This window comes from Peromyscus leucopus, chromosome 1, assembly GCF_004664715.2.
Source record: "Peromyscus leucopus breed LL Stock chromosome 1, UCI_PerLeu_2.1, whole genome shotgun sequence".
NCBI lineage: Eukaryota > Metazoa > Chordata > Mammalia > Rodentia > Cricetidae > Peromyscus > Peromyscus leucopus.
The window spans coordinates 18,462,416-18,476,495 of NC_051063.1; the positions used below are offsets into that span (position 1 = coordinate 18,462,416).

Below are 14,080 nucleotides of genomic sequence, written 5' to 3' on the forward strand. Positions count from 1 at the left end.
ATATCCGGTGATATTTTCAGGAAGAAACATTGTGTTCTGAAGATTAGTGTTTGTTTCTAGGATGTTAATAACAAAAAGGAAAATCTCAACTGTCCTATTTCAGCTAAGGATAATGCTGCCATGAAAGCAGCCAAAATGTAAGGAAGGAGAAATTAAAAAGGTTGGGATCACATATGACCATCTCCTTCTCAACCAATCAGCTACTCCATTTCTTGCTTTAGTCTGTCCTCAATCCTCACTTATTCAATGGGAAGAAGAATTGGTGTCTTTGTTAGAGTTTCTGTTGCTGTGATGAAACATCATGACCAAAAAGCAACTTGGGGAGGAAAGATTTTTATTAAGCTTATACATCTACCGTACTGTTTATCATTGGAGGAAGCCAGGACAGGGGTCCAATCAGGGCTGGATCCTGGAGGCAGGAGCTGATGCAGAGGCCATGGAGGGGTGCTGCTTACTGGCTTGCTTCCCATGGCTTGCTCAGCCTGCTTTCTTATAGAACCCAGGACCACCAGCTCAGGGATGGCACCACCCACCATGGGCTGGGCCTTCCCCCCATCAATAATTAAGAAGATGCCTTACGGTAGATCTTATGGAGGCATTTTCTCAATTGAGGTTCCCTCCTTTCAGATAACTTGTATGTCAAATTGACAAAAAACTAGCCAGCATAATTGGATTGTATGAGAAACATTTATAAAGCTACAATAGCCCAGATCTCAAGGTTCTCTAAAGCTGACATTTTCTCTTGTGGTGATATATTGTGTACCCCAATAAATTTGCCTGAAGATCAGAGAACAGAACAAACCATGAAATTAAACATAGAGGCCAGGCAGTGGTGTCACACACCTTTAATTCCAATACTTGGGAGTTACACACCTTTAATCCCAGCACTAGGAAGGTTGAGACAGGAAATGATATGGGTGGGCAGAGAAAGGCATATAAGACATGAGGACACAGGAACTAAAGTCTTCCAGCTGAGGAAAGCTTTTCAGGCTGAGGAGTCCTAGAGGTAAGAGGTGGCTTGTTCTCTTGTCCCTCTGATCTTTCAGCATTTACACCAATATCTGGTACTGGGTTTTTTTTTATTATTATTATTATTATTATAAGACTGTTTAGAATTTGTGTTACATCCTCTTTTCTCCAACATCTCATTCTTTGGCATGGAAGACTTAAAGTGACTAAGTGTATGTACCCTAGGATGATGCATTACTAAGGTTCACCCAATATATAAAATCACTAGAAATAATGTTTTCAAAAGCCACATTATTCTGGTGATAAAAGTAACTAAACAAAATAGAAAACCACACAGACAATACGACACAGTCTTAGCTCTGTAAACAATGTCCACTCATATCCTGGTGCCCTCAGGGGGAAATGGGGCGTCTGATTGGCAGCCTGAGCACACTTGTCTGCCCCCATCTGCCCTCCATTACACCAAAATAACAAAAAGAAAATCTACAACCACAGTTTTTTTTTTTTTTTTTTGAAGATTTGTGTAGATAGAATTTGACAGAACAATAAAGAAAAACGAAAGGAAGCCTGCAGCAAAAATCAGCTTTAAACACGTATGTACTGGAGGGGCTTCAAGCTCAGGGTTATCAGGGTCAGGGCATGAAGGGGCTTGGTCAGCCGTTATCTGGTCCATGTCTATGCATCCTGTGTGTGCAGTGCCTGTGGAGGTCAGAAGAGCCTGGGACTCGAGTTGCAGAGAGCTGTGAACGGCCCTGTGGGTGCTGGGAATCAAACCTAGGTCCACTGGAAGAGCAGCCTGGGTTCCTAACCACTAAGTCATCTCTCTAGTCCCCGAGCTAAAACCTCTAAAGGCTTGATAGGTTCCAAGTGTGGGCTACCATGAAAGCACAGAACCACTGGGCACTGCAGACACTTACAGGCTTATGGACTCTGCTCCAGCCATCTTGGTCATGCTGTTACAGGGAACTGATGAAGCACCACTGGAACTCCAGTGAACTGCTGGGCCGGGCTGCGTGGGAAGGGAGGAACTCTTCCCACCATGACACAATGAAGTTCCACGTGGCTGGAGAATGGGCAGAGAAAGAACCCTGGCATCCGGAGGAGGCTTAGCAAACTGTTCCTTGGCCAGAACACTAGCTGAAGCTAGCATTGGGGAGAGGGTGGGTCCCCAAGACAACCCCAACCCATCCAAACCCTGAGGTACACCTAGATGACAGAGAGGTCCTGATGCTGTACTTCGCTAGTAAGCAGCACATGGCAGTGTGGTGGTTTGAGTGAAAATGGCCTCCATAGGCTCATAGGGAATGGTATTATATGAAAGGATTAGGAGGTGTGGCTTTGTTGGAGTAGGTGTGGCCTTGTTGGAGTAGGTGTGGCCTTGTTGGAGTAGGTGTGGCCTTGTTGGAGTAGGTGTGGCCTTGTTGGAGGAAGCGTGTCACTGGGAGTGGGCTTTTAGGTTCCAGAAGCCAGCCAGGCCCAGTGTCTGTCTCTCTCTCTCTCTCTCTCTCTCTCTCTCTCTCTCTCTCTCTCTCTCTCTCTCTCTTTCTTCTCTCTCTCTCTCTTTCTCCCCCTGTCAATCCAGATGTAGAACTCTCATACACCATGAGAACCTCTCCAGCACCATGTCTGCCTGAGCACTGCCATGCTTCCCACCATGACAGTAATGGACTAAGCCTCTGAACCTGTAAGCCAGCCTCAATGAAATGTTTTCCTTTATAAGAGGTAACATGGTTGTGGTGTCTCTTCACAGCAACAGAAACCCTAACTAAGGCAAGCAGCAACTTATTGCTGGAAGAGCAGGCCAGGATGACAAGGCTCCCCCATGAGGTGCACATGTATGGTGAAGACCTGAAGTCAGGATAAGAGAGGAACACTGAGAACCCCGTCACACACATTTACCCCAAGCAAGCCAGTCCTTACCTCAAGCCCAAGAGGCTCTACATTCACTCACCTTCCTATACCAATGGGCAGTGGGACGAGTGTGTCCAGTGAGGGTGTGCATAGCATTTATCTCAGTCTCTACTGTCTTTTGCACACTATTTGGCATTTAATGATAAATGGCAAGATTTTTTTTTTTTTACAAGAAAGAAGAAAATAAAAAGACCTTGGACCAAGTGGTTTTATGTGTAAATTCTGTAACATCTTCGAGGGACATGAAAATGTTTGCTTAAATCATTCAGGAAGAAGAAAATGGATATGGGCAACTAAGAGATAAGAGGAGGGGAAACAGAATCTCAATATTAAGGAAGCTTCCTGGAATGGGACAAAGACACGTGTCATATTTACAGGTTCCCAGCCATGATGCCATTTGATATAAACTTGTGAGATTGTACCATGGTATGAGGGTCCTGTCTTGTTCTGGAGTAGCCATGGAGGGTGGAATCCTTTTAGTTTTCCAGGGCTCTGAAGAAATCACATCTGTGGTTTATGTAGATTATGTTGGAAGTTAAGCTCTTTCTAAAACAAATTTCTCTTCTTGTTTGGTCCATAGACATGACAAGATCCAAATGTGACCAGACTTGACAGAATCAGAAGGAATGCCCTCGTGGGTTTTCAAAAATTGCTTGAAAATAGAATCTATACTGATTAGCAAGGGGTTTGACTTGCAACCCCCAAAAGTCAGTGCTGTGGGCACACATCTCAGGGCCCTATCCAGGCCCAGACCTGCTTAGGGTCTCTGTCTTGGCGACCTGCTGGCCACAGTGGGAGAGTGAGTGGCTGCCTCCTTCCCATGCTAGGAATTTCTTGACTTGCTGTTTGTCCTTTGCCAATCTCAAAAACTCCCTCCATTTCAATCATCTCCGGAGTGGGGGAGGGAGTAGGAGGAGGCAGAGGAAAAGGTTTAAAAGCAAAGAAAACAAGGAGGAGGAAGTGAGCAGTGCTCAGTGAACCCTCAAGTGTGAAAGGCTAATCCAAAAACCACTTAGTAATCACCCCCATGAGGTCAGAGCAGGTGGCACCTCCTGTTACGCACAAGCTGTCTCCTCCACCTCCTGCAGAGCCTTGCTTCCTGAAGCCAGGTGACCTTCTGAAATCTGCACCTCTGCCTCTGTGCTGGGGGTATCAGGCCCTTCCTCTGCCACAGCCTCCACAAGCTACCAGCTGCTTCTGAGTCACCACCAGGCTATTTTCAAAACCCTGGTCTGTGCACCCTAGAGACAGAAACCTGGCTATAGAGGACTGTGCCTTCTCCCTAGGCCCTGACTGTGTGTGCTACAGGGTGTGTGTCGGGGTGGGGGAAGCCAATTCCCAGGGTATTCTAATGTGAAGCCAGAGGCAGGACAGTCCCTGGAACTCAGCAGCACACAATGTTCAGAAGAGTGCTCATGGGTCTGTCACGCTCAAGGGAACAGTGTTGAAAGACGTTCACTTCTTCAGATGTTTGGCTGGTGGTCAAACAACATGTTACTGTTGTCAGGTCCAAATGAAACGCCAATTCTCCAACCCCCCAAAGGCAGTCCAGATATCCAGAACAGTTAACAAGAAGCCTGCCACAGCCATACAGTTTATAAGTGATATAAGCGTCTGAGTGATTATTTTATACGTGGATTGTGGGACTGCGGGGCTTGGTGGAACCTGGAGAAAAGCCCTCCAGCTACAAATGGCGCCCAACGGCTCGAGTTTCCACCTGAAACCTGAGAATATTTAATAAGCAATTCTAAACAGAGCCAAAACCAGGTTCCTGCTTCTTGTCTCATACGGGCAGCTAGACGCCGCAAAACGCAGGTTTGAACACTGGCAGGTTCCTGGCGTGTGCGTTTGACTAGCAGTATGGCGGAAATGAGGCATCTGCCAGTGGCACATTAAGCTGTGTGGTAGAGTTAGTCTTTACTATTATTTTAAAAAAAAAAGGTTTCTGGGCTACATGCTGCTTTGATAAAAGCTTAGACCCTCTGTTTCTGAGACTTGATGACTCACAAAACTGGCGGAAAACGCCATGTTGGTAAGCTGAAATGGGTAGAGCCAGCAGCCACAGTGCTGTTTCAGTCTTAAATTACTGCAGTTTAAAGCAATAGATTCACAATATGTAGGCTTCAAAGAGACAAAAAAAGATAAATTAATACAAAAAAGCCACGTAAAGATGAATATTACACAGACAATCTGGATTGTGTTGTCTTTGGGATTTTTAACTGCAAAAAAACATTTGATCAAAAAAGATGTTCAATTAAACCAATATGTATATTTTAAAGGTACCTTAGCTTCAAAATTTGGATATAAGGATATGTTACTTTGGAAAAGAGGTTCTGCTTTTGTTTCCACAGAAAGCCAGAGGCTATGGATTTGTTCCAGATTAAGATACATCAGGTTTGACCAGCCAAGACCCCCTGAAAGATCTCCAATGACACCATGGCCCAGATGATCCAACATCCAGAACGGTTTCAAGGCAACTGGCTCCCACAATACAGCCTCAAGGACTACCTCATAGGCCTAAAATTTTCTTTGCGTCCCCATAAGATACAGCCCCCCCCCACCCCGACCTCCAGCAGGCAGTAGTAAGAGATGCTATGCCCAAATTCCCAAATATACCAAGCTGGCTTTAGAGGTGGAATTGGCTCACTCCCCCTCTAAACCCAGACATATTGCGTTAAAAAAAAATGGTTAAGAGATTCTTGTGTCCCAAATCAGAAGAGCCTTCTGGTGTGGGACAGAGAAAAACCAATATTTTTATTTACAACAGGTTAATTATAAATGTGATCTCTTTCTAAAAAAGAAAAGGGGATATGATATAGATATATAGGAGGATATAGAGATGATAAGATAAAAGGGTAGATTAATGAACCTGCTTTTAAAGAACAACTTGTTTAAAATGTTTTACATTGGTATAGATTTTAGTTTATGTTTAAAATGTTTTACATTGGTATAAATTTTAGTTTATTGATACAAACTTAAAGTTAATTTTTTTATCTTGTATATATATTTTTATTCTTGTTTGAGATATTATGTTTATGTAATTTAAAATTGTAATGGATAATTAAAAATAGATTAATAATTAGTCATGTATGATAATCATATTTATAGCCATGTTAGATAAGTCTTCTAGGTATACATAGATATATTTCAGATAGATAGGTAGTCTTCAAACACTTCAAAGACCTAGAGAATATGGCATTTAAATAACTTAGAATTCTGTTGACGTGAGACACAATTGCTCCTGGCTGCACCAATTTGATCCCGAGAGAATGTTGGACTTCTAAGACATTTCCATTTGGAAGTTTGTCTTTTTGGCACAAAATGGCCTACTGGGCAAAGAACTGCCCTTGCCTTGACGGCTGACAGTACAAATATAATGCTGTCCTTCCTGGACAAGCAGGACACAAGGAAAGTGACTACTGTACTCTGCCAACACAGGGTAAGATGGTCTTTCAGAATTCTTGCTTCTGAAAATGGTCTGTCAGATACTCTAGGCCTGTAGCCAATTTGAATGCACCAACAATGCTGAGAAACATTAGGTGACTGTCAAGGCTGCCAGCTGTCTTGGTCTACTCTTGCAAGATTCCCGAAAGTTGCTTGCATCCATCTACCATTTCTCAGGTGCCATTATGTTCCTTCTGAAGTCTTTGATGTGGTTAAAGACTAGATAGTTGTAATTTCCTCAGTTATGATAAAAGATAAGGTAGATATAAAACCTTAAACTCACAAATATAAGATAGATAGGACATCTTCTTTAATATTGTAACTGCAATTCTTGCTCCATAATTGTTTTGTTATATGTAATTTTACCATGTTAAAGTTAAAACCTTCCTTTTTAAAAAAAAAGAAGAAAAGGGGAAGTGCTGTGGATATCACTCTATATAAATAAAACACTGATGGCCAGTGACCAGACGGGAAGTATAGGCGGGACAAGGAGAGAGGAGAATTGGGGAAACAGAAAGAAGGGGGGAGAGACACTGCAGCCACCGCCAGGACAAGCAACATGTAAAGACGCCGGTAAGCCATCAGCCACGTGGCAAGGTATAGCTTTATAGAAATGGGCTAATTTAAGATAAAAGAACAGTTAGCAAGAAGCCTGCCACGGCCATACAGTTTGTAAGTAATATAAGCGTCTGAGTGATTATTTTATACATGGATTGTGGGACTGCGGGGCTTGGTGGAACCTGGAGAAAAGCCCTCCAGCTACAGACAGGCATCATCAGTGACCATCAGGCTAGATGGCAAAGATAACCCCAAGCACAGAAGAGGGAAGTAGTTCAAGGTGAGAGGTGAAGCTAATATATGCAGAAGGAGGAAGGGCCTGCTATTGTATTTGACCTGCAGTCTCTTCCTGTCTCTCCTACCCCTAACACAAGGCGGACTAAGGAGGTGGTGGGCACAAGACTGAAGGGTGTAAGCAGAAACACCGTGACACGGCACAAACAAACACTTGCCCATCGGAAAAGCAAATGACCAGCGACGACAACAGAGAAGTGTAGAAAGCATCTGGGCGAAAATGACTCAGAAGCCCTTGTGGGAAGACGCTTTTGGCATGGATGTGCCAGGGCATCAAATAGAAAAGGTAGGCAGGAAGGCAGGAAGCAGATCTGGAGTAAGGTGTTTGCAACCACAGGCTGTCAAGATGACGAAAACAAACCTCAGGCAGAGTACATAAGGCAGCTCCGAAAAGATTTCCTTTCTTTCTTTTTTTAAGATTTATTTGTTATGCATACAGTGTTCTGCCAATGTGTATGCCTACCTGCCAGAAGAGGGCACCATGTCTTATTATAGATGGTTGTGAGCAACTATGCGGTTGCTGAGAATTGAGCTCAGGATCCCTGGAAGAACAGCCAGTGCTCTTAACCTCTGAGCCGTCTCTGCACCCCACAAAAAGATTTCTAAAGCAATGTTACACAGAGCAAAGGTTCAGGGGAGAGGGTGGGGAACGTCGTTTGGCAGCATCTGCTAAGATAAATTCTACTTGACATATCTTAGGGGGAAGATTGCAGATTTTTCAGAGCCTTTACCCTGCCAGTGTGCTGTGTGATGCGACATGGGGGACAGAGAGTGGAGAACATAATAGGAGGCGTTCCTGACGTGTACTTTCTTGGTACACATGGTAGCTACCACGTGCTGCAACCTTGTGGGGAATGCTCTTAGATCCAATGCCTGTGGATCTTTTTTGAGAGCGGGAAGGGGGTTGGGTGAAACCTGTATAATGAACCAGGAATGGTGGCCTGCGCTACAGTCATAGAGAATAAACACTCATGAGACCCTGTTAGCCAGAGGTGATGATGGAATGGCACCGTCTGCACCCCAGTGATGGGAAGGATCCCAAAGCAGAACTCAAACGGCAGTCATCACATCCTCCTCCTTCACAGCCATGCCCACGTGCCCCCACATGGCCCCTTCTCCAGTATGCCCCTTCCGTCTCCTCCTGGAATGCTCTCCTATCAACAGAAGGGTTACTCCCTGGCTTGCTCCTGGGGGAATTTCCCCAGCATCCAGATATCGGGGTGATGAAGGGCAGAGTCTCTGAGATAGCGAGACAAAGACAAAGACGCTAAGAGTCTTGGAGAAATGTCTTCTTAGTGCTGAGAGAGAAAATGAAATCAGGACAAGATTCCTTGCCAAACAGCAGAAGCAGTCGTTTATGGGGAGATGTTAACTTCTGTAGCCTTTAGAGGAGAATTCCCTACAGTGAGGGCTGAGAGACCAGTTGCCTTCATAATCAAAAGGTTTAGGACCTCTCCTCTAGTACCTGGGAGCAGCTAGGGTCCTACCCACTAACCAGCAGCCAGCTGGCTACGTGCACCCTTTCCTTCCTGGAGGACACAGTGTTATGTTTCTAGTTTTCCCCTGGAGGATATTACAGTAACTTTCAGTGGTTAATGAATAGCTTCCTGGTGCCTGCTTCACTTAATTGTTCAAAGGCCGTTTGCTCCTGTGTATAAGGCTGCGACTTGGCTAATGAGTGCCCTTCCCTGAGCAGGCCTGGAAGCAGAGGAGTGGCAGGGTCAGACGGACTCCAGAGAAGCAGAGATGCAGAACAGGACAGTTCTAATTCTCTGTGCCCTCTCCCTCCTCACAGGCTTCCTGATGATCTGCCTGGGGGGCTTCTTCATCTCCAACTCCATATTCCACTCCCAGAGGAATCTGGTTGTGTCCTACGTGCTTCTGCCTATGGGGTTTATGATCCTTCTGAGCGGAATTTTCTGGGCCACTTACTGCCAAGCAAGTGAAAACAAAGAGATGTTCAACCATGCCCTCAGAGAGCACCTTGCTTCCCAGGACCCACCCCTGGCCACGGTAGACAGGTACGTGCTGAGCGCCAGAGGGCATGAGAAGGGCTGAGATGAGCCACCGTGAGGGGAGTGGAGTGATGTATAATTCCACAGTGGATCCACTTACATGAGGCTTTGCATCTAGGCCTGAAGTTCCACTATTGGACAGTTTGCTCTGGGGTCACAGTGTGGAAAGAGCAAGGCTGGTAGCAGGGAAAACCGTGGGGCGAGAGGGGATTCTCTCAGGGTAAGAGCCTCACACCCCTGGTAAAAACTCACACACAGCAAATTAAGGGGCCCAACCCCTAGGTTCTTCTGATGTTCTGGGGGTGATTTTAGTAAAATGTGGGTGATGACTAGCATCAATCTCCTGGTTCTTGCCCTAATACAAGGACGTCGTTCTTAAGGTAAAGGATGTAAGAATTTGTAAGTACTTTTGTGCTCTTCACACAAGAGTAGGAAGTCCATAAAATGCCTTGGTTATCCCATGCACACTGAGTAAGAGTCCTCTCACCAGTGACCACGCATTGTTGCTACCCATCACACCAGTGACAACAATCAGAGCCCATTTCCAGGGTTAATTAGACTAACCAGGAAGAAGTTCCTTGGGTTTGACCAAAAATTAAGATAGTGGGAATGATCTAGAAGGTGCTTGTAGAGTGATCATGTGTGTGTGTGTGTGTGTGTGTGTGTGTGTGTGTGTGTGTGTACATATGTGGTATGTTTGTGTGTGTGTGTCTATGAATGTGTGTGCATGTGTGTGTACATATGTGGTATGTTTGTGTGTGTGTGTCTATGAATGTGTGTGTGTGTGTGTGTGTGTGTGTGTGTGTATCTACCTCTACACTGTGAATTCATGCTAATAGTAACTGAGAGCCTTTAGGATGCTTCTGAAATTTGCTAACACATTCATCTATATTCCCCCGTCTGGAGTATTCAAAAGTGAATAATGCCTATCTTGACACCCCTACCTCACTGCCCCTGCCTGCTGCATCATCCTGAGATGCTCACCCCACAGAGTTAAACCAGAAAAAATCCATATCCCAAAGCTTTGCACTCAAAATGGGCAACCAGGCAGAGCTCTCCAAGCAAATGTTCCTCCAGTGACGGAATTCATGGCAGCAGTCCTCTTGGAGTCTCTCAAGGGGTTCCAGGAAAGAGCTTACCTTTCTGTCCCCATGACTCAGCCTTAACTATTCCTGGGAAAGGTCGAGACTTACATCGTACAGTAGACAGCTCCTTCAGCTATTTGGCCCTAGGCCTTGTGACATTTGGAGTGGAGCAGTGGCTACAAATGGCAGACCCTGTTCTGTTGTGGTTACTCACCATAAACACTCCCTTTGGCACTGGATAGATTACCTCTATAAATACACAATTCATGCAAACTCACCCTGGCTCGCTTCCACTCACCCCACCCTCACCTTCATTCATGGCAGAGGAGCCAGGGTGAGCAATTACAAGATGATGAAAAAGTCCATCAACTGGAGTGAATGACCTTAACCATGGGCAGGCCAGCATAGCAACGCTGCAGCTGAATACCTCACAAAGCTATCAGCTGGTGCCTGGTGGGCCTGAGCCTGTTTCCTATATTTTCTCTGGAACCAGCTGCCCAGGACTTGACAATGTGTCAGGAGAGAGCAGTGGCATCCCTCAGGTCAGGGACCTGCATGGAATTGGTTTCCATTCATTATTTTGTTGCTTGTGAAGCTCTGAGGCCTTGAGAGCAATGGAGTGGAAGATGATGTGTGTACAAGGATTGAGTACTGGCTAAAGAGAGGTTCACGGTCCAAGTCTCTATGTCACCTAGGGCTGATAAGGACAGTGCACTGAAAGGCTGTTTTCTGGACCGAAAGAGCAAACAAGGGTGACTAGCTGGGAATACCTGTCTGGAACAGGCGGGCAGCTCCGGCTGGAAGGGGATTGATTCTACAAGAAGGGTGTGCAGTTTTTAGAAACTGGTGATGTCAGAAAAGTACATCTGTTTCAAACTCAGTGTTTCTTAGCAGTTTAGCTTCACACAATGTGAGTTGAGAGAGGCAGACATATGCTTCTTCACCACCAAGACCTAAATAACACATGCATCTTTGTGGCATTTCATCTCACAGGCCCGACTTTTACCCCCCGACTTATGAAGAAAGCCTGGATGCTGAGAAACAGGCCTGTGCTGCAGGCGGAGGGCTTCTGGGATTCCCTCCTCCTCCATATACAGCGACAAGCCTTGAACTTGAAGATGAAAATGACCCGCAACCAGAGGCCCCGCCCCCCTACCAGGAGAGCACAGCAGATGCAGTGGTCACAGCAGAGGCACAGGATGCCGATGCCCAGGGACCAAGCCCGGCACTGAAGGCAGGACCTGCTCTTCTGTACTCAGAACTCACCAGCTGCTGAGGAGACAGGCTGGCCAGGAACTGGGATGCTTCTCTGCCACTCTGCACTGGAGCAAGGCCACCATGGGTTCAAGGGCAGCATGGGGCCGTTGAAGTTCATAGCTACCAGCAGGAAGTTGGTGCAGAGAAATCCCATGAAGCCCAACCCAAGTGAACCTTAGACTGAAGAGAAGGTATATGGCCAGGCCTTCCACCTCCCTGCTAACCCCATGACCTCAACTCAAGCCTGGAGGTGCACTTACTGTTGGTGGGACTGCCACAGCCCTTCACATACTATGTCCAAAGAATCTCAAAGGGAAGACTGCCTGGGAGGCAGCCTTGGAGTCACCCCACTGACCACACTACCTGAGCGACACCATAGCTCATACACATCATGGGAAGTGCCCTAGGAACCTAGGAACACTATTTTATATCATTTGATTTTAATTATATATTTTTTTTCTGTATGAAAGGGAAGAGACTGCAATGTTTGCTTTTAAATGGTACAAACACAAAACACTGAGTTACCTCTTCAAGAGGTCCTGATACAGGCACTTAGGGGTTCTTACCAATTCAAGTTGACTAGATAGAATACTCAATTCTTGATCCAGGGAGTCAAGAGTGATGCTAATATACAATGTATTACAGATCTTGTGAAATTTAAAAATGTTTATATGCAGTTTTCCAGGATGCTCCCCCCCCCCAACTCAAAATCAGAATGTAAGAGATCAAAAACTGTAAGGTCATGTCTCCATTACCGGGATATTTTTTTATGTCTCAAGATAGAGAACTAGACATCTAGAAGTCTAGTTCTAGACTTAAAAACCCAATAGTCCCTCCTTGGTTTTATTTTCTTGGCGGGGTTTCTTAAAATCAGAGAACAGGTTGTCGGGAGGATAGTAGCAGGCCACACAGGCTGAGACTTTGAACGTGGATGAGGGTATCCATCTCCCCGCCTCAAGTTTTCTCTCTCCCAAGTGAGGCATCTATGCTCAGGTTGATATCTAACAGTTATGGCATGCCTTTCATGAGGTGGGTTCAACTAGTCCTCCTTGTGTATTATGTAGCCCCCTACCCCATCTTTAAGAGGTAGGTGCTATGAGCATTCCTGTTTTAGGGATGTGTCAACTGAGGTTTTGAGGATTCAGGAGATGTGTTCAATAAAACAGCGGCCTCAAGGAAGGTGAGGAATCTAAAGGCACATGATGGGAGTCACTCACCTCACACTTTTGAGTTAGGCTGGTTATGTCTTTCCTCTTTCCCAGACACAGCTTAGATTTCTCGTTCCACGTCAAAAGTGACCCCTAACAGAAAGTAGTGTTCCAGGTCACTGCTACACTGTCCACACTTGAAGAAGCAGCTGAGGTGGCTTTAGGATTATTGGGCTTTTCAGTTAAAATATGCCAGCCTGTTTCCTGTCTGTGAAATGGGCCCTCATAGTGCAGTTTGATACCCTGAATCCTACAGAGGGTAGCCACGATGACGGTCACAGGAGAAGAGAGTCATCAAAGTGGGACCAGGTATCCTGGTCTCTGCTTCTCCATCGGTGTGGAGTACACAGTTTGCGAATGGACTGATAAATGCATAAGATGCCAAATGAACAAAACCCTAGTCCATGAATCTCTGCTTTGAATCCTGGACAATGAGGGAATGACTAGATAGGAAGGCCACTGATGATGGTTTAGCAGGACGGTGACCATTTACTAACAATGAAATTTGTCATTTCTTTCCGGTCATCTCTTTTCATCCCCCTGCCAAGCAGTTTCCCCCACTGGTGTGAATGACCTGCACTATTGGACTTCTACCCAGATCTGCACACAGAATAGATGTTTTTTTTCTGCCACTGGGGGACAGATGAACCAAATGTTCAATTTGGTTTGCATACGTTGTATTAGTCTCCTTAAGGCAATAAATTTTGTACTCAGAGTCTTTTTGAAATTTATTTTGTGGGTGTGTGTTGTGCATGTGCATGTGCATGTATGTGTACACACATGGAGTAGTCGGGGGCTGTTGTTTCAGGTAAGCTGGCTGGTAAGTGAATTTGCAGGGATCTTTCTAGGTTCCTGGCATGAGTGAGGATTTAAGCTAGTTCCTCATGTTTTCACAGCAAGCATGCTAAACCCTGAGTCACCTCTCCATTACCTCAGACTTTTCTTCCTTCCTTTTTTTTTTTCTGCACTTTTTGTATCAGAAAAAAAAAGCAGTAGAGGATCCTAAGTCATGGTAGCATTCTCCACAGTATCAAGATGAGTTCATATTTCTGCAAACCCAAATGTGATTGACAACAGATGTTGCTTCAGAAAACAACCTGGTGCTTCCTTTTTAAAAAGAACACTGAAGTTGGGCATGGCGGCACACACTTGTAAGCCAAGCACATGTGAGGCAGAAGCTGGAGAATCAGAAGTTCAAAGTCAGCCTTAGAAGGAAGAAAGGAAGGAAGGAAGGAAGGAAGGAAGGAAGGGAGGGAGGGAGGGAGGGAGGAAGGAAGGAAGGAGGAAAGAAATAAAGGAAGAGAGGGAGGAAGGGAGAGAAAAAAGAAAAAGAAAGAAA

At 45.3% G+C, this 14,080-nt stretch overlaps 1 protein-coding gene across 1 annotated transcript; it reads left to right on the forward strand.

Moving 5' to 3' along the window:
- Positions 1–8,715: 8,715 nt before the first annotated feature.
- Positions 8,716–13,456, forward strand: Tmem252 (transmembrane protein 252). Its single transcript, XM_028895072.2, has 2 exons — positions 8,716–9,197; positions 11,270–13,456. Exons 1-2 carry the CDS (start codon positions 8,923–8,925, stop codon positions 11,550–11,552), a joined length of 558 nt encoding a protein of 185 aa, XP_028750905.1. The 5' UTR covers positions 8,716–8,922; the 3' UTR covers positions 11,553–13,456.
- Positions 13,457–14,080: the final 624 nt, after the last annotated feature.